Source organism: Rutidosis leptorrhynchoides, chromosome 6, assembly GCF_046630445.1.
Source record: "Rutidosis leptorrhynchoides isolate AG116_Rl617_1_P2 chromosome 6, CSIRO_AGI_Rlap_v1, whole genome shotgun sequence".
Lineage (NCBI taxonomy): Eukaryota > Viridiplantae > Streptophyta > Magnoliopsida > Asterales > Asteraceae > Rutidosis > Rutidosis leptorrhynchoides.
The window spans coordinates 311,624,737-311,646,567 of NC_092338.1; the positions used below are offsets into that span (position 1 = coordinate 311,624,737).

Consider the following 21,831-nt stretch of genomic DNA (forward strand, 5'->3'; position numbering starts at 1 on the left):
TAGACAAAGGTTATAACACGAAATACATTGTAAATCAATCTTAGAAACTGTTGGATTCATCAATTGAACTTAAAACATTAAAACAATTTCGAATTTCTTGATGAACACAAAAGTTGACTTTTTAGTTTTTAAACTTTGACTTTGAAATTTGAAATCAAAAGAAGAAATTTGGACTTGAAATCTTACAGATAGTATAATTAGGTAGTTCCTAACACTTTTGTATTTCCAAATTGTGATAAATGATTGGTATTTGGGTTTAAAAAAAATTAACGCGACAGATGAACAAGCTGAGTTCTTCTTCTTCTTTTTTTTTTATTTCCATCAGGCTAAGTGGTCATTGTAATTGTAATTGAAAATGGGGAAGCTGAATTATTCGTTATCAATAGACGATGTCAGACTATATAGAAAAATGGGTGTAGACAAGAAGTATCGATTGGTAGCAAAACAAACAAGGAAAAAAAAATAAAGCTGATTGAGATAGGTAACAAATTTTAGACAGGAAGTACTCCTAATTTCAATCAAAAGAATAAATAAAGCAGATGAATATCTTTAACTATTTTGTATGTATATTGAATCGATTAAACCTGTATTCCAGATTAAAGACAAGAGTAAAGACTTAGATGGTGATGTACAACTAATTGAATCATCCATATATATATATATATATATATATATATATATATATATATATATATATATATATATATATATATATATATATATATATATATATATATATATATATATATATATATATATATATATATATATATATATATATTCTATTGATATTAATAATTAATATTATATTATTAATAATAATACATAAAAATACTAATAATAATAGAATTAATGGTAATAATTATAAAAATAATAATACTATAACAAAATATATGTATTGGATTTCATAATAATAATATGAATAATACTGATCTTAATATTAATATTAGTATTTACATTGGTATTTATATTGGTGATGAAAGTAGTAATATCAATAATATTAATATAACATTTATCATTTAACTTTTAATTACCTTTAATATTACCATTTATTAATTATGTAATATTTAATAGTTATATAACATATATATAACAGCATACATATATATATTTATAGATATTCATTTTAATAGTAACTTAACTATTCTATTAATTATTTTATATCATATTTTACGTATTTAATTCTAATGCTTAAATTATATTTTATAATTTCAAACTATTACATATACTTACATTTATATATATGTATATATTTATTTACAACATTTGTTCGTGAATCGTCGAAAATTGTCGAGGTTAAATGAATTCATGAAACAGTTCAAAAATTTTGAGACTCAGTTTAATAGGCTTTGCTTATCGTGTCGGAAACATATAAAGATTAAGTTTAAATTTGGTCGAAAATTTCCGGGTCGTCACAGTGTTCTTCATTTACTTTTTTTCTCTGTAATTCTTGTATATTTTATCATGACTGATGAAGCTGCCACCGTAGATATGAATGAAGGATGTAAATACTATTCCATTGAATATGATGTAAGACATATTAGGTTCCCTTTTGTATTCGTTTACTAATCTTTGTGTTTAAATAAGTGGTTCCATCTCCCGACGATAGAGCAAACAATCCTCTGGAAAAAAAATTTACTCTCTACCAACTCCATTTTACTTTTGGAAATCTCCGTGTTATGTTCTTGTTTCTCCTTTACTTTTGAATGTGTTGCGCCAAATTCATCACCTTTCGTACATTTCTACTGGTCCGGACATTCAAATAGCGAGCGAAAGACCAGGAGATTGCATCTAGAAAGCACTTCCTTGCGGCATCAAAAGATTTATTCTTTTTGAGATGTATCTTAATAGTTGTAAAATCGTACCACATATTAAACTTTTTAATTCTATGAACCACGTTCGTTCTAGCCATCATAGTTAGTTTACATTTGACCATAAGGTCGACACTTCCTTTTCTCATGATATGGCTTCCTCTCTCCATCGTTGTGCTGGCCGGTATGAGTAATGAGTGGTCGTCTTCTGATAAAGTTCCAATAATTAGCATTGGAGGTTTTGGTAGGACTACACCTTGTATATTTGTAGGATTTTTATGTAACTCTTTCTTTGTGCTCTATTTTTGTGCGTACCTCTTGTGTTGTTTATTATGTTTTTTGTAGAGATGAAGATTATCAACAATCTTGAATCTCGTGACTTGTCCAGAATTGAAATTTCGGAGAGACAAAAGACTCTAGAGGAACTTCTGGCATCACGAGTCAGTGTTTCCAATGAGGTAATTGCTGAAGTAATTCATATCCCTTCTCTACTAGATTGTTCGATGTTGCTTTTAAATCGTAGTACATTTTATTGGTATTGCTAATTTAACGAACATGAACAAGACCTAGATTCTAGATACAGTTGATAATTGATAATGCTGATTGAGCAACAAAATGTGCATTTATAACTATGCGATAATAGATGATATGTAAGGTCGTGAACCTCACGATCCCACACATGATACCCGGTCCAACACACAAAATGTGATGTGCATTGTGCGGTCGTGGTTATTAATCTCGATCATAACATGAAAATTTCACGGTCATGGTCCAAATTTCACCGTCACAACATACCAGATACGTGTATTGTGTGTGACTTTGTAAGTGAGTAGGATAAATTTGTAACGTTTCCTCTAAGATCTACTTATAAAACTTAAGAACAATGTACAATTACGAATTTCTCTGTAAAATTATATGTTTCTTCAGGGCCGGCCCAATGGGGTTACAAAGTGTACATTTGTACAGGGCCCATGTATTTTAGGGGCCCAAAATTACAGCTAGCGAGTTATTAATATTTGGTATTCTGCTCAAACGTCGTCTCCTCAGTCTCGATCGAGATATTTATATGATTCTTTTTCTTTTGTGGATTGCGGTCGCTCTGTTTTTTGTTTTTTTTTCCGCCATTGATGAACCAAGGATAATAAGTGTTGATTGTTGAAGAAGCAAAAAACTTGTATGTATCCGAGTCAGAATGTCAGATAGTCAACAAGGAAACGTGTCCTTGCCTATAACCACATCTTTAAAGGTGTTTTCTTACCTTTTTCTTTTTATTTATTTATTTCCTATATCTAAATCATCATCATCATCATCATCATCATCATTATTATTATTATTATTATTATTATTATTATTATTATTATTATTATTATTATTATTATTATTATTATTATTATATTATTATTATTATTATTATTATTATTATTATTATTATTATTATTTTTTCTGTTTTCATGCTTCGTCTTTCTTTCTTTAATTTGACTACTTGAACTTTCTTTATTTTGTGTAACTTGTTTATTTGAGTAATTTTTGTTAGAATTATTTATTTGTTTATACTAATATTTGTTGATGAATGAAACAATTATGCCTTCTTGTATAAACCATGTACCGCTTAAAATAGATAAAGAAAAAGACAACAAGAAGAATTTACTCAATATTTACAAGGAATTTTTGAATAGCAATGTTAAGTATCGAAATTAGACTTTCATCTAATGTAGATTATGATTATGATTAAAAAAAATTAAATTTTCTACATCAAGATATGCACATAGACATCATTTTAGGGATTCATAAGCTGTAACATGCATTCATTGTTTATCTTTGCAAATTATGTTGTAACATTTTATCTATTCAGAAAAGATTGACATATGGATGAGTCGGTTAGCTTGATTAAGCTTCAAAACCTTAAAAACATCGTATTGTGTTATTCAAATTTTTGATAGGGGGCATACTTTCGACCATTTCGTACAGGGCATCCGAATTCTCAGGACCGGCCCTGTGTTTCTTACATTTGATGTAGTCGTATATACGTAAATAAAGTTAAACATGCATAATCATTTCTTTGTAAACCTTTCACCCCATAGTGAAATCACCTTTACAACCATTTGCCACGCACGCATACGATTTTGAGTAGGAAACCCGAACCATATTAGATGAATCCGAACCTCAAACCATTCAGAAGGGCAGGCGGTCTTACGTAGATCCTGAATATGGGTCGGTAGAACCTCCTTAGGGACTTCTTAGAAGACAAGGGTCGAACCCCTGACCTCTCTTATTAATAAGTAAGCTTAATATGGAATTTTTTTTTTTTTTTTTTTTTTACGAGGAACCCCACTATGGGACAGAGCACATTGGCCCCCCACCGCAGGTAAACCCCGGGTAAACGGCAAGCCAACCCTCCACCGCTACCGGGTAAAGCATCCTCCAGCTTTGGTCATTAAATGCGGGCACCCCTTGGAGTTGAACCCGAGACCTCTACCTTCATGGGAAGTGTTGGTGGCCACCCAGGCTAGGCCTGGATGGTTATATGGAATTTAATTTGATTAGAGTTTTGTTATTATAGATGAAAGGGAAGATGAAGATGATGATAAAGTTAGAAATAAGAGCTAAAAAGAGAAGTAAAAGGACTGAGATACCCTCACATGTATCATGTATGGCACATGACACAATTTAACGAAAAATTTTACTAGTCGTTAGACGGAGTGACTAAACTTGCAAGATTTACACACCTCCGTGACTGTCCTTGCAAAAAAAATAAGTAAATAAATAAAATAAAATAAAATGCAAGATCGTGCGAACCACATAGACTATCCGTGTATTTATATCTACATAAAATTACAATACTACCCCTCATTAAAATAATATTACCAATAGCTGTCTTGGCACTAGGCACGGGCAGCGGAAAGCGATTTTTTTATTGTTACTCGGACCCATGTCTTTTGAGAAATACTCGTACTAAAATTCTTTCCCTATATATACATCAAGAAGCAAAGATTTGTATTCCTCACAAACTCTGCTTTTGCAATTGCATTCTCTCACAATTATTTTTGTTTGAGAATTAAATTGCATAGCTTTTATATTATGGCACCAATGAAAATTACCAACCTTTTTGCCATAATGACCGTGATGCTGATCGCTATGTCTGCAGTTTCGGAGGCTCAAGCTCCAGCACCGGCTCCAACTTCTGATGCCACAAGTGTATTTGTCCCCACCTTTATCGCATCTCTATTTGCACTCATTTTTGCTTTCTTATTTTAATTAAGTTGTACTGATGATTTAATTGTAATCGTTTTTATGTTATACTTACCGTTAATGTTATTATTACATTACCTTTTATGTTATTTCTCTATCTTCTTTTTGATCCGTTTTGGATAAGAAAGAATTAAGAGAAATAATATAAAGGTAGACTATCTATATCTCTATATTTATAAAAAGTTCCGTTGGATTTTGTTAGTTGTAATGAAATTCACTTTGTGGCATATAATGAAAATGTTACTCATATTGTTTCTTATTATTGTTTGTTTGTTTTGCACAAAAAAATTGTTTGTTAAATGCCCCTAGACAAAAAAACTTGTAATGTTAGATGAATCGTTTGTACATGCACATCATTATAATTTTTTGTTGATCACAACAACAACAATACTCAATCTTGAAGTGAGATGTAGACAATCATTTATTTATCTTATAATAAAAGAGAAGTCGTTTGTTTATCCGAGTAATGAGCTCATTTCAGTCCGTACGCCTAAATTTTTGCAAATTCATTGGTATTATTATGTATAGATTTAAGAACTAAAAAGTGACTTGATACTCATAGTATAACATTTTTGCTCCTAGTTATAAAATATTATCATATATATTTTTATTTATATAAATTATCAGGCCTCGACCTCCTTATTAGAAGTCATAGGTTCAAATTTTAGGATGGTCAGGAAAACACGGATTGTTTCGGATACTACTTACACGTATGAGTTAAAAAGATACTCGCCTTCTAGATAATCAAAACAGAAAAAATCTCATAAATAACTAATTTTCATATGTTTATATTTTAATTGGTTTTTAAATTTAAAAGTAAAAACAAGTCTCAATAAGATTGTACCCTAAGCAACATTATTCGATATGTATATGCTTTGGGAATATGATTCTTAAATCTCGATAGGTGATTCTAATACAGTCTCACATTATGATCCTTTTGATGATTTTTAAGTTTTCATTGTGGAATTCAATTTATAATAGGTAAAAAGTTCTTTTATCAACACTCTCTCTACTGAAACCTTACCGTAGTTTTAAAAAACCGCCGCCTTGTTCCTTCCGGCCACCGGCTCTCCGCCGGTGGTCTGGATCTCTTTCCATTCCTTTCCTTGTTATCCTATTTGTGTCCTTCCTGCGTGTTTGACATTCCTATAGTCGGTGATTAATTCGAGCAGATCTAGATTTCTGTGGGGTTTATGGTGGAGGTGAGTGGTGTATAACATTAACAACCCTCACTTTTCCCTTCTGAATTTACCAAACTGCCCTTAGGGTTTCAATATCATATCCTGTGTATTAGCATTAGGGTTGTTATCCGGGTATAATAGATAAAGTAATTAATACTTAAACCCTAATATTAATTAAAACCCTAAACCTAACCCTATACATTAAATACGAAACCCTAATAGCATTTAATATTGAATATTAAACCCTAACCCTAATACTAAATAAATAATATAAACAATATGTCATAAAATAAATGTGACATTTATATGAATTAAAAATTTATAAGAACTAATATGAACTTAGTAAAAATTTATAAAAGTTAAGGTCTAATAAATAAATAAAATGTAATTAAAATAAATATAACCTTAATAATAATAATAATAATAATAATAATAATAATAAAATAAATAAATAAAAAATATATATATATATATATATATATATATATATATATATATATATATATATATATATATATATATATATATATATATATATATATATATATATATATAAATACAAAAATAAATAAGTAATGCTGTGTAAAAAAAATAATAAAATAGATATATGTTTTGGTGTATGCATCGGCCAAGTAGGAAAAAAAAAAAAAAGGGATTAACTTGGTCACAAAACAACTAATCCTAGCCAAACTCAAATGCTTGTATCCTAATCTAAACCCAAGTGCTTGATCACCAAGTTAACACAGCTATAAAAGGGATCAAGTCTTTCCTAAATCTCACCACAAATAAACCCCACAAAAAAAAACTGCATCAGTCGACTTGTTCTCCTGCTTTCTCTCTATTTTCTGTCGATCAAAAAGCTCACAAAAACCCTCAGCCTGCATCGTAAACCATCAACCTTTTTTCCTCCAATTTAATCGACATACAACCTCATCAAAACCCTCCTGCATTCCGCCACATTCTGCCTGCTGTACAGACCTTCTAATCAGCCCCATTCGCCACTCTTTACAGCTTTATATTGTTGTGTTTGTCGAGCCAGGAACAGCCACCATCCAGCCTCCAAATCGAGCACCAAAGCAGCCTGTCTGCTGGTGATCGTGGCCTTCAAAACAGCTCAAGAGTCTTCCTTGTTGCTGCATAGTTGCTACTGTGTTGCTGCTGCTGTCTGGCTTTTTTTGTCGAACAAGAAGACCCAAACAGACCATCAATTGGGTCGATTGTTGCTGCACTGGTTTCTGTTTTTCTGTCTCGCATCCATCATCATTCATCCTCTTGTTCTTAATCTCCTAAGGTATACCTAAACCCTAAGGCTAATCATATTTATAAATTATGTTTTAGTTATTGTGTTTAATTATGATCTTGAAGTATTATAAATATAGTATGAATTAATAATGATTATGAATTATAAACTTGGTCATGGTGTTAGTAATATGAATTGATTATAAAACTAGTTAATAAAGTTAAAAGTTCATGGATAAAAAAAATATGATTAAAAGATTAAGTTAATGAATAATGAATAATGAAGAGGTTAAAAGTATGAATTATGTATGATCATGAACTAGTTATGAATATGATTAATAAGGTTGAGCATGATTGAATTAAAAGTATTATAAATAATTATTAAGATTGATGATTAAAGGATTAGGAAGTTATGATGCTCATAAAACTAGTTTGATAAGTTAAAGATTATGATTTTATGTAAGTGAATAAGCTATGAGGTTAAGTAGATGTTATAATGAATGATTAAGGTTAAAAGATGCATGATCATAATTAGAATAATAAGTTATTATGTTAATGAGACTAAGTAGGTTAAATTGTAAATAGTAGGGTTAAATTATGATCATGATTTATGTATGAGGCTAAATAGATAAAGATTGTGATTAAAAGATGTAATGAAAGATTAGGGTTTTGTTTAATAAGTTAACTAATAATAATAGTTGATTAGTAAATAATAATGATTATGATATAGATTATGAAGATGAGTTAAGAATGAGTAAAGGGGTTTAGGGTTAATGAACATAATTAGTCTATGATTATGTCAAAAGTTATGATTTTATGTATAGTAAAAGAATAATGATAATGATAATAATGCATGCATGCATGCATACGTATGTACGTATATATATATATATATATATATATATATATATATATATATATATATATATATATATATATATATATATATATATATGTATATATGTATATATGTATATATATATATAAGTAGGTATATGCTTGTGTATATGCATTTGTATACATAGGTATATATGTATGAGTATATATGTATGTATATGTACGTGTGTATGTATGTATGAATGTGTATTATGTAAGTTATATAAGTTAGTAAACATAATAATAAAAAGTAATAAGTATATATATATATATATATATATATATATATATGTGTGTGTGTGTGTGTGTGTGTGTGTGTATCATCATACACTTATGTATATGTAACACCTACACCTCATATATATATATATATATATATATATATATATATATATATATATATATATCCGTATGTATCACATAAGTATAATTATATAATGATAAGTGTACATAGTGGTTGATTAATTAAATAATAATACTATTATTAGTATAACCTATACACTTATCTATATAGTAACACTTAAGTACACTAAATATATTATCACTTATATAAATATAACTTTTCTCGAGAACGGTCACTGTTAATATAGTTTACTATATTAATAAACAAACTTATGTCTAATAGACATTAACTAATTAAACATTACATCTCTAGGTTGAGATCTCCGATAACATACTCCGTTCTTACTACTTGCGTGGAATATCTACTTGCTACTAAGGTGAACTTCATAGCCCCACTTTTTAACTATCTTTATATACTTGTTTTGAACATTTGGGGTGAGACACGTGCTTTCTTTCAAACTGTTTTACACTTAGACACGAGTACATGAAAACTTTATTTTGATTAGTTCAAACTGTGCTAACATACTTTGATTCATGCTAAATCCCTACCATGATATCGTTAATTGCTGGAATTTGGCAAGCTTAGTTATTGTGAGTAGCGCTATTGAGAGTGACGTCTCTATCCGGATGACCGTTGGTCAATGGATACATAGTAATGATTCAACGACACGAACGTGATGTGTTTAGGGTAACTTATGGTTAGTTTCGATATCATATACACTAGCACTACTACCGAACTGATTAAACTTTATAATTAAATCTTGTGGTCTAAAAACTTGATTATTATTGATAAACATATGTTGTTCACTCAACCATTTTTGGTTGATACTTTAAACATGTTTTGTCTCAGGTGAAGATTGCTAAAGATTATTTGTTATTTGGACTTTGCTGCTTTTGGAGTCCGCATATCATCATTCATATTATTGCATTAGAACATTTTAGATTACATTTAAATTTTAAGGAGTCATTTGAAAGGACCCGTTCATATACATTATAAACGAATCTCAATAGTTGATTACATCGCGAGATATTTGACCTCTATATGATACATTTTTCAGACATTGCATTCATTTTTAAAAGATAAACTCTCTTTACATCGAAAATTGACAGACATGCATGCTATTTCATAATATCCACTATCCAACTATAACTTGACTTAATAATAATCTGTGATAAACTCAATGACTCGAATACAACGTTCTTCGAAATATGCCATGAAAGACTCCAAGTAATATCTTTAAAAATGAGCAAATGCACAGCGGAAGATTTCTGTAACACCTGAGAATAAACATGCTTTAAAGTGTCAACCAAAAGGTTGGTAAGTTCATTATTTTATCATAAATATTCATTTTTATTATTTTAATAGACCACAAGAATTTCATTTCCAGTTCTCATAAATATACGTCCCATGCATAGAGACAAAAATATCATTCATATGGATTGAACACCTGGTAACCGACATTAACAAGATGCATATAAGAATATCCCCTATCATTCCGGGAAATCCTTCGGACATGATATAAATGAATTCGAAGTACTAAAGCATCCGGTACTTTGGATGGGGTTCGTTAGGCCCAATAGATCTATCTTTAGGATTCGCGTCAATTTGGAGATCGGTTTCCAAATTCTTAGGTTACCAAGCAAAAGGGGCATATTCGGCTTCGATCATTCAACCATATAATGTAGTTTCGATTACTTGTGTCTATTTCGTAAAACATTTATAAAAGATTGCGCATGTATTCTCAGCCCAAAAATATAAAGGGTAAAAAGGCAAATGAAACTCACCATACTGTATTTTGTAGTAAAATACATATAACGTCATCGAACAAGTGAAAGGTTGGCCTCGGATTCACGAACCTATATTAATTGTATGTTTTTATGTTTTCCTTAATATTTTTCTAAAATATTAGGTTAAGTCATAGTGTACCACAATCCTAATGCTCGAGACTAATATGCAAAAGTCAACAAAAGTTAATTTGACTCAAAAAAATGTTTTTTCAAAATTTATACATGATTATTATATAGTTTAAATATCGTCGTTTATACTTTTAAATATTTTTAAAAGATTTTATTAGAGTAAATAATATAATTTATTTAAAAATATACTTTTATATATCTTAAGTAATAAAATTTATAAAGTTCATTTAATATCATAAAAGGTTATGATAGATTTTATTAAGGTAATTATATTATTTGGGTTACATATTTATTTGATATAATAATATTGATAATAATAATAAGTAAAAGTTGTATTATTTTGTAATAATAATTATTATTATTCTATTGATAAAAATATCAATTTTAATTTTTACTAGAACGACGATAATAAAATATCAATAATTATTATTTTAATATTGATAATAAAAATACATTTTTTAATGATAATACATAATAATAATAATAATAATAATAATAATAATAATAATAATAATAATAATAATAATAATAATAATAATAGTTTGATAAAAAACTAGAACGACGATAATAACGACGATAATAATAATCATTTTTAATAATAATATCAAAAATTCAATTGACTATATCTTCTAATCCGTTCATCGAAACCATTCGACATCTAAAGGAAAAGTTCTTAATTTTTCGCTAGCTTTCCAAGGACATGCATATCTTATACCTTATTTCAATCGCATATCTTAACAACCCTCACTTTTCCCTTCTGAATTTACGAAACTGCCCTTAGGGTTTCAATATCATATCCTGTGTATTAGCATTAGGGTTGTTATCCGGGTATAATAGATAAAGTAATTAATACTTAAACCCTAATATTAATTAAAACCCTAAACCTAACCCTATACATTAAATACGAAACCCTAATAGCATTTAATATTGAATATTAAACCCTAACCCTAATACTAAATAAATAATATAAACAATATGTCATAAAATAAATGTGACATTTATATGAATTAAAAATTTATAAGAACTAATATGAACTTAGTAAAAATTTATAAAAGTTAAGGTCTAATAAACAAATAAAATGTAATTAAAATAAATATAACCTTAATAATAATAATAATAATAATAATAATAATAAAATAAATAAATAAAATATATATATATATATATATATATATATATATATATATAATAAAAAAATAAATAAGTAATGCCGTGTAAAAAAAATAATAAAATAGATATATGTTTTGGTGTATGCATCGGCCAAGTAGGAAAAAAAAAAGGGATTAACTTGGTCACAAAACAACTAATCCTAGCCAAACTCAAATGCTTGTATCCTAATCTAAACCCAAGTGCTTGATCACCAAGTTAACACAGCTATAAAAGGGACCAAGTCTTTCCTAAATCTCACCACAAATAAACCCCCCACAAAAAAAACTGCATCAGTCGACTTGTTCTCCTTCTTTCTCTCTATTTTCTGTCGATCAAAAAGCTCACAAAAACCCTCAGCCTGCATCGTAAACCATCAACCCTTTTTCCTCCAATTTAATCGACATACAACCTCATCAAAACCCTCCTGCATTCCGCCACATTCTGCCTGCTGTACAGACCTTCTAATCAGCCCCATTCGCCACTCTTTACAGCTTTATATTGTTGTGTTTGTCGAGCCAGGAACAGCCACCATCCAGCCTCCAAATCGAGCACCAAAGCAGCCTGTCTGCTGGTGATCGTGGCCTTCAAAACAGCTCAAGAGTCTTCCTTGTTGCTGCATAGTTGTTACTGTGTTGCTGCTGCTGTCTGGCTTTTTCTGTCGAACAAGAAGACCCAAACAGACCATCAATTGGGTCGATTGTTGCTGCACTGGTTTCTGTTTTTCTGTCTCGCATCCATCATCATTCATCCTCTTGTTCTTAATCTCCTAAGGTATACCTAAACCCTAAGGCTAATCATATTTATAAATTATGTTTTAGTTATTGTGTTTAATTATGATCTTGAAGTATTATAAATATAGTATGAATTAATAATGATTATGAATTATAAACTTGGTCATGGTGTTAGTAATATGAATTGATTATAAAACTAGTTAATAAAGTTAAAAGTTCATGGATAAAAAAATATGATTAAAAGATTAAGTTAATGAATAATGAATAATGAAGAGGTTAAAAGTATGAATTATGTATGATCATGAACTAGTTATGAATATGATTAATAAGGTTGAGCATGATTGAATTAAAAGTATTATAAATAATTATTAAGATTGATGATTAAAGGATTAGGAAGTTATGATGCTCATAAAACTAGTTTGATAAGTTAAAGATTATGATTTTATGTAAGTGAATAAGCTATGAGGTTAAGTAGATGTTATAATGAATGATTAAGGTTAAAAGATGCATGATCATAATTAGAATAATAAGTTATTATGTTAATGAGACTAAGTAGGTTAAATTGTAAATAGTAGGGTTAAATTATGATCATGATTTATGTATGAGGCTAAATAGATAAAGATTGTAATTAAAAGATGTAATGAAAGATTAGGGTTTTGTTTAATAAGTTAACTAATAATAATAGTTGATTAGTAAATAATAATGATTATGATATAGATTATGAAGATGAGTTAAGAATGAGTAAAGGGGTTTAGGGTTAATGAACATAATTAGTCTATGATTATGTCAAAAGTTATGATTTTATGTATAGTAAAAGAATAATGATAATGATAATAATGCATGCATGCATGCATACGTATGTACGTATATATATATATATATATATATATATATATATATATATATATATATATATATATAAGTAGGTATATGCTTGTGTATATGCATTTGTATACATAGGTATATATGTATGAGTATATATGTATGTATATGTACGTGTGTATGTATGTATGAATGTGTATTATGTAAGTTATATAAGTTAGTAAACATAATAATAAAAAGTAATAAGTATATATATATATATATATGTGTGTGTGTGTGTGTGTGTGTGTGTGTGTGTATCATCATACACTTATGTATATGTAACACCTACACCTCATATATATATATATATATATATATATATATATATATATATATATATATATATATATATATATATATATATATATATATCCGTATGTATCACATAAGTATAATTATATAATGATAAGTGTGTATATATATATATATATATATATATATATATATATATATATATATATCCGTATGTATCACATAAGTATAATTATATAATGATAAGTGTACATAGTGGTTGATTAATTAAATAATAATACTATTATTAGTATAACCTATACACTTATCTATATAGTAACACTTAAGTACACTAAATATATTATCACTTATATAAATATAACTTTTCTCGAGAACGGTCACTGTTAATATAGTTTACTATATTAATAAACAAACTTATGTCTAATAGACATTAACTAATTAAACATTACATCTCTAGGTTGAGATCTCCGATTACATACTCCGTTCTTACTACTTGCGTGGAATATCTACTTGCTACTAAGGTGAACTTCATAGCCCCACTTTTTAACTATCTTTATATACTTGTTTTGAACATTTGGGGTGAGACACATGCTTTCTTTCAAACTGTTTTACACTTAGACACGAGTACATGAAAACTTTATTTTGATTAGTTCAAACTGTGCTAACATACTTTGATGCATGCTAAATCCCTACCATGATATCGTTAATTGCTGGAATTTGGCAAGCTTAGTTATTGTGAGTAGCGCTATTGAGAGTGACGTCTCTATCCGGATGACCGTTGGTCAATGGATACATAGTAATGATTCAACGACACGAACGTGATGTGTTTAGGGTAACTTATGGTTAGTTTCGATATCATATACACTAGCACTACTACCGAACTGATTAAACTTTATAATTAAATCTTGTGGTCTAAAAACTTGATTATTATTGATAAACATATGTTGTTCACTCAACCATTTTTGGTTGATACTTTAAACATGTTTTGTCTCAGGTGAAGATTGCTAAAGATTATTTGCTATTTGGACTTTGCTGCTTTTGGAGTCCGCATATCATCATTCATATTATTGCATTAGAACATTTTAGATTACATTTAAATTTTAAGGAGTCATTTGAAAGGACCCGTTCATATACATTATAAACGAATCTCAATAGTTGATTACATCGCGAGGTATTTGACCTCTATATGATACATTTTTCAGACATTGCATTCATTTTTAAAAGATAAACTCTCTTTACATCGAAAATTGACAGACATGCATGCTATTTCATAATATCCACTATCCAACTATAACTTGACTTAATAATAATCTGTGATAAACTCAATGACTCGAATGCAACGTTCTTCGAAATATGCCATGAAAGACTCCAAGTAATATCTTTAAAAATGAGCAAATGCACAGCGGAAGATTTCTGTAACACCTGAGAATAAACATGCTTTAAAGTGTCAAGAATTTCATTTCCAGTTCTCATAAATATACATCCCATGCATAGAGACAAAAATATCATTCATATGGATTGAACACCTGGTAACCGACATTAACAAGATGCATATAAGAATATCCCCTATCATTCCGGGAAATCCTTCGGACATGATATAAACGAATTCGAAGTACTAAAGCATCCGGTACTTTGGATGGGGTTTGTTAGGCCCAATAGATCTATCATTAGGATTCGCGTCAATTTGGAGATCGGTTTCCAAATTCTTAGGTTACCAAGCAAAAGGGGCATATTCGGCTTCGATCATTCAACCATATAATGTAGTTTCGATTACTTGTGTCTATTTCGTAAAACATTTATAAAAGATTGCGCATGTATTCTCAGCCCAAAAATATAAAGGGTAAAAAGGCAAATGAAACTCACCATACTGTATTTCGTAGTAAAATACATATAACGTCATCGAACAAGTGAAAGGTTGGCCTCGGATTCACGAACCTATATTAATTGTATGTTTTTATGTTTTCGTTAATATTTTTCTAAAATATTAGGTTAAGTCATAGTGTACCACAATCCTAATGCTCGAGACTAATATGCAAAAGTCAACAAAAGTTAATTTGACTCAAAAAAATGTTTTTTCAAAATTTATACATGATTATTATATAGTTTAAATATCGTCGTTTATACTTTTAAATATTTTTAAGAGATTTTATTAGAGTAAATAATATAATTTATTTAAAAATATACTTTTATATATCTTAAGTAATAAAATTTATAAAGTTCATTTAATATCATAAAAGGTTATGATAGATTTTATTAAGGTAATTATATTATTTGGGTTACATATTTATTTGACATAATAATATTGATAATAATAATAAGTAAAAGTTGTATTATTTTGTAATAATAATTATTATTATTCTATTGATAAAAATATCAATTTTAATATTTACTAGAACGACGATAATAAAATATCGATAATTATTATTTTAATATTGATAATAAAAATACATTTTTTAATGATAATACATTTTAATGATGATGATAATAATAATAATAATAATAATAATAATAATAATAATAATAATAATAATAATAATAACAATAATAGTTTGATAAAAACTAGAACGATGATAATAACGACGATAATAATAATTATTTTTAATAATAATATCAAAAATTCAATTGACTATATCTTCTAATCCGTTCATCGAAACCATTCGACATCTAAAGGAAAAGTTCTTAATTTTTCGCTAGCTTTCCAAGAACATGCATATCTTATACCTTATTTCAATCGCAGGTGTAATTAATTCTAGGTTCGACATAACCTATCTAAGGGCAATATCAAAAATACAAGCATGCATAATCCTATATTCTCAAGCACTAGTCAAGGATACACTATTGATATGTAAAAATTAATTTACGAGTACTCACATATCAATATTGAGATTCAATATTGCAGGAAAGGTACGTAGACGCAAAGGAGATAATAAACACTAAATTGACCTCATGAGCATACCCATGAACCATACCCATCACCTCCATAGCTATAACCCATAATTTCCTTAGCCCTACCATACTCAAAAAACTTATTTGAAATAATTTGCCCATAACCTCGTCGTAGTATTTTATGTATAATATTAATAATATCGCTTCTAATAATACTAATACTAATAATAATATTGATATTTATAATCTTAATATTAATAATAATAATATTATTAATAATTATAAATATAAATATAGAGAGATTGAGAGATGTTAAGTAACAAATGAATCAGGAACCGAGTACGATCGAGCCTTTATGCATTTTTGCCCACCTAACACCCCATGCAATCACATGGGGTTTTGAAAGGACCCGTTCATATACATTATAAACGATTCACAATAGTTGATTACATCGCGAGGTATTTGACCTCTATATGATACGTTTTACAAACATTGCATTCGTTTTTAAAAGACAAACTTTCTTTACATCAAAAATTGACGGCATGCATACCATTTCATATTACATCCAACTATAATTGACTTAATATTAATCTTGATGAACTCAACGACTCGAATGCAACGTCTTTCAAAGTATGTCTTGAATGACTCCAAGTAATATCCTTAAAATGAGCTAATGCACAGCGGAAGAATTCTTTAATACCTGAGAATAAACATGCTTTAAAGTGTCAACCAAAAGGTTGGTGAGTTCATTAGTTTATCATAATCCATCATTTCCGTAATAGTAATAGACCACAAGATTTCAGTTTCTATAAATATCCGTACACTCGCAAGTGTATAAAAGTATTCTATAAGTTGTAGGCACCTGGTAACAAGCTCTAACGTTCATGTTTTACCCTCTGAAGTACACCAGATCAGGTGTGTTTAAAATAACCTCGAAGTACTAAAGCATCCCATAGTCAGGATGGGGTTTGTCAGACCCAATAGATCTATCTTTAGGATTCACGCCTACCGTACATAGACAAGTAGTTTAATGTTACCAAGATAAGGGTATATTTCTGGTTTAAACCCACATAGAATTAGTTTTAGTACTTGTGCCTATTTTGTAAAACATTTATAAATCAGCGCATGTATTCTCAGCCCAAAAATATATATAAAAAGGGAGCAAATGAAACTCACAATACTGTATTTCGTAGCAATTATGTATATGACGGCACTGAACAAGTGCAGTGTTTGTCTCGGATTCACGAACCTATATTAGGTATATATATTTATATGTTGGTCAATATCTGTCTAACAATTTAGGTCAAGTCGTAGTGTATCACAATCCTAATGCTCGAGACCGACATGCAAAAGTCAACAAAAGTCAACTTAACCCAAAATGACTTCCAAAATCTATACATGTTTATTATATAACTTATATATAGTAGTTTTATATATTTAAATATATTTATCAGATCTTATTATACTAAATAATACAAGTCATTTATTAATAAATAAAAATTTATATTAAAATTCATATATTATAAAAATATACTTTTATATATCTCAAATAATAAAATTTATAAAATTCACTTAATATCATAAAAATATAGTAGTATGTATTATTAATGTAATTACATTACGTGTGGTAAAAATATCTTTGTACGCATATTTATTTGATAAAATAATATTGATAATAATAATAATGATAAAAATAATAAAATGATAGTTTCAATAAAAATATTAATTTTTAGTAATAAAGATAATTTTAGTAATAACATCAACTGATAACAGTTATAATAACGTTTTAATAATAATATTAAAATTAATGATAATTCAATTGACCATATCTTTTAATCTGTTCATCGAAACCACACGATTTCTAAATGAAAAGTTATTAATTTTTTCTTCAGATTTTCAACGACATGCATATCATATAACTTATCTCAGTAGCATATGTATCAAATTTGTGATTTATCATAAACTATTTAACGACGAAACTAAGCATACAAACATGCATAATCATATATACTCGAGCACTAGTCAGGGATACACTATTAATATATAAAAGATAAGATATGAATGCTCACGTATCAATATTGTGAATCAATATTGCAGGAAAGTACGTAGACGCAACGAAAATGATAAACGTTAGGTTGACCTCACGAGCAATACCCTCGATCAATACCCATAACCTTCATAGCTATAACCCATAATTTCCTTAGCTCTATCCCATTTGAAAACTTATTTTGAAATTGTCTGAATATAACTCCGTCGTAGTATTTTATGTATACTAATAATATCTTGAAATAATACTAAGTAAATATATATATATATATATATATATATATATATATATATATATATATATATATGTAATTCGATTGAGAGAGTTTAGAGAAATATATTTTCAAGTTTCTATGAAATAATGAAACCTATTGAATTCTATTTATAATAGATTTTTGAATTATTAAAGTGAATTATTAAAGTATGAATTATTAAAGTAAATTATTAAAGTATGAATTATTAAAGTGAATTATTAAAGTATGAATTATTAAAGTGAATTATTAAAGTATGAATTATTAAAGTTAAAGTAAAGTAAAAGTAAAGTAAAGGTAAAGTTAAAATATAGTAAAAGTATAAAACTATGTACGTATAATACGCGTATAAAAATATATATAATATTAATTTAAATCATTATATATATATATATATATAATAAAATAAAATATAAATATCGTTATCTTTATCATACTGGTTAAGTAACGAGTTGTCAAAAAAATAGATTTCTTAAATCACAGTGGACCTCATAACATAGGCCCGTAATCATATCATAATGTATCTGATAATTCAATCATTTGATATTATCTCTTAATTCTGTCGATAAATATATCGAAACAAATATGTTTATGTAAAGTATCATATATCTAATACTTTGTTAATGTTTTCAGTTAATATTATATATTATATACACATATCTATATACACATAATTGTTCGTGAATCGTCGAACACGGTCAAAGGGTAATTGATTACATGAATGTAGTTCCAAACTTTTTGAGATTCAACATTACAAATTCTGCTTATCGTGTCAGAAACATATAAAGGTTAAGTTTAAATTTGGTCGGAAATTTCCGGGTCGTCACAGTACCTACCCGTTAAAGAAATTTCGTCCCGAAATTTGATCGAGGTCGTCATGGCTAACTATAAAAATGTTTTCATGACGAATATGAGTTGATAAATAGAGTTTTATCATCATTGAGTAATATAGATAAAACAATTTGATTACGCGAAGAGTATAAGTGAAGCTATCGCAAGAGAGTGAAATGAGTAAACGTATATTCGTTTTAACCGATGACGTAGTTATGATTGATTTTCGGAATTCATGGGATTTAAAGAAAATCTTTGCAATAAGATTTGGTTCTTCGGCGATTAAGGAAATCAGGATCTTCTTTGATTAAATGCGATAATCTGTCTTGATTTCTCTGTCTGATATTTTACTATAATTCCACCCCCTTCGTTTCTTTATTTCCACAGCTCACACCTTCTAGTCTTTCTCCCCAATTCATACTTTAAAGCATTCGTTAATATGCTTCATCCAGTATTGATTCTTGATATACTTTTAACTTTCATATCTGTCATTCTTCTTTTTCATCTACCACCGGAGGAAGTTATTTTCTTCTACCATTACCTTGGGGTTATTGTGTTTTTCATTCTCCCGTGTCTTTATATTGCTATACGCATTTATATACACGGTTTGTAATTTCGGGGTTGTTATCGGGCTTTATATTCTCCATTATATTTCGGAGCTTCATGCTTTCGTTTTCTCTTCCCGATCTTAAGTCAAGCGGATAATAGTCCAGAATTCGTAGATATGAATTTTTGGATGAACATAGTTAATGTTCCAAGAAGAAAATCGTAATGGCACGATCTTGATTTGGCAAATTACCAGAATATCCGAAAATATAGAGCTATCAAGATGATATGTTCTTAATATGTTTGAAAATTGGGTAGAATGTAAGAGTCGTGTAAACAGTACATGATGACGGTATGTTCTGTGAATCATCACGTTCCATTAGAAACTCAGCATGACTTACTGTAATATAATCACGTTGATCAAGTGTTATTATATTATACTAACTCATGCTTCAGTTCCCAACACTACTTCAAAAACATTCCTATTTTAAATTCAAATTTTTTTTTTTAAATTTAGAAACTAACACCGTTTCTTTTTATGTTGTAACGCATATATTGCGAAGAGATAAAAGATATCGGATAAGAATAGTTGTGAAAATATCTTCAGGAATATCGAAGATATTATAATAAAAGATACGATAATATGGATGATGAAGAAGATTTGTCTGTGAAGGTTTAGAATAAGAAGTAAGGTGTTTGCTAACGATTTCAGTAGACACTGAATCATTTGGATCCTTTGAAGGCAGGTTTAGTCTTTGTGATTTGTCCACAGCCTCCTTCATGGTCTGCTCAATCCGTTTTCCAGTTTCAAACCTTCTCTTTTTCTCAGCTTTACCACCATACTATTCTTTATCATCAAACTTTTGACTGTTAAAGTCGTTTACAGTTTTTGCTGCTTCATCAGCATTTTTCCAATTTCGGAGAACTAGTTCATAGTTTGGGATGTTTTTCAGAAAATTCACATTCGAAGTATGTAAGTCTAGGAGATAGACGTTATATGTATAACTTTTGACGTAAAATTGTCGCGAAATTCAAAATACTGATTGCTAATTCCCAGTAGTTGGTGTGACAATTATTGTTACAGGATGTAGGTGAGTACATGATGGTGTTTTAATGAATAAGTATAGTGGCTTTTCGGAGAGGCTTAAGTCGAAGGTTAATGAAGTTGTTGATAAGTTTACTGCTAATGTGGCGAGATATGAAAGGTTCCCCGGTAACAATGATGAAGGGGTAATTGTTATAATAAGGTTTATTCGTATAAACAAATGAAGGTGATTTGCTGGAGCTGTGACAAAACTGTCTATTTTGGAAAGAGATTGAAAATTTATATTTGGTAATAAATATCAAAGGATCTGACACGAATACGTGTTAAACTATAACTTTGGTTTCGAAAGCTTTTCAGATGCATGACAGTGGGTAATATGTGGTTGGATCATCATCTCGCATGTCTTTAGGAATTTCGAAGTGTTTGAACACATATTGTAATTGTTAATATACATATGATGTTCTAAGATTTTGAATGATACAAATATTTTTGTGAGTTCCATGAATAGAAATGAGGTTCTAGGACAGTTTTGAAGTCAAAGTATAGTTTTGAAAGATGTAGGAATCTAAGAGTGATGATTTCGGTTATATCTTGAATCGAATTCTGAGATTTCAA

The 21,831-nt window shown here is 28.6% G+C and overlaps 1 protein-coding gene across 1 annotated transcript; it reads left to right on the forward strand.

Annotated features, from left to right (window-relative positions):
* The first annotated feature begins 4,806 nt into the window (after positions 1-4,806).
* On the forward strand, positions 4,807-5,322 carry LOC139855949 (uncharacterized). The gene has a single exon (XM_071845184.1). The coding sequence runs from the start codon at positions 4,890-4,892 to the stop codon at positions 5,064-5,066; it is 177 nt and encodes a 58-aa protein (XP_071701285.1). The 5' UTR covers positions 4,807-4,889; the 3' UTR covers positions 5,067-5,322.
* The last annotated feature ends 16,509 nt before the right edge of the window (positions 5,323-21,831 follow it).

Coding starts and splice junctions, on each gene's coding strand:
- LOC139855949 (XM_071845184.1), top strand. CDS start 4,890: ATGGCACCAATGAAAATTACCAACCTTTTTGCCATAATGACCGTGATG.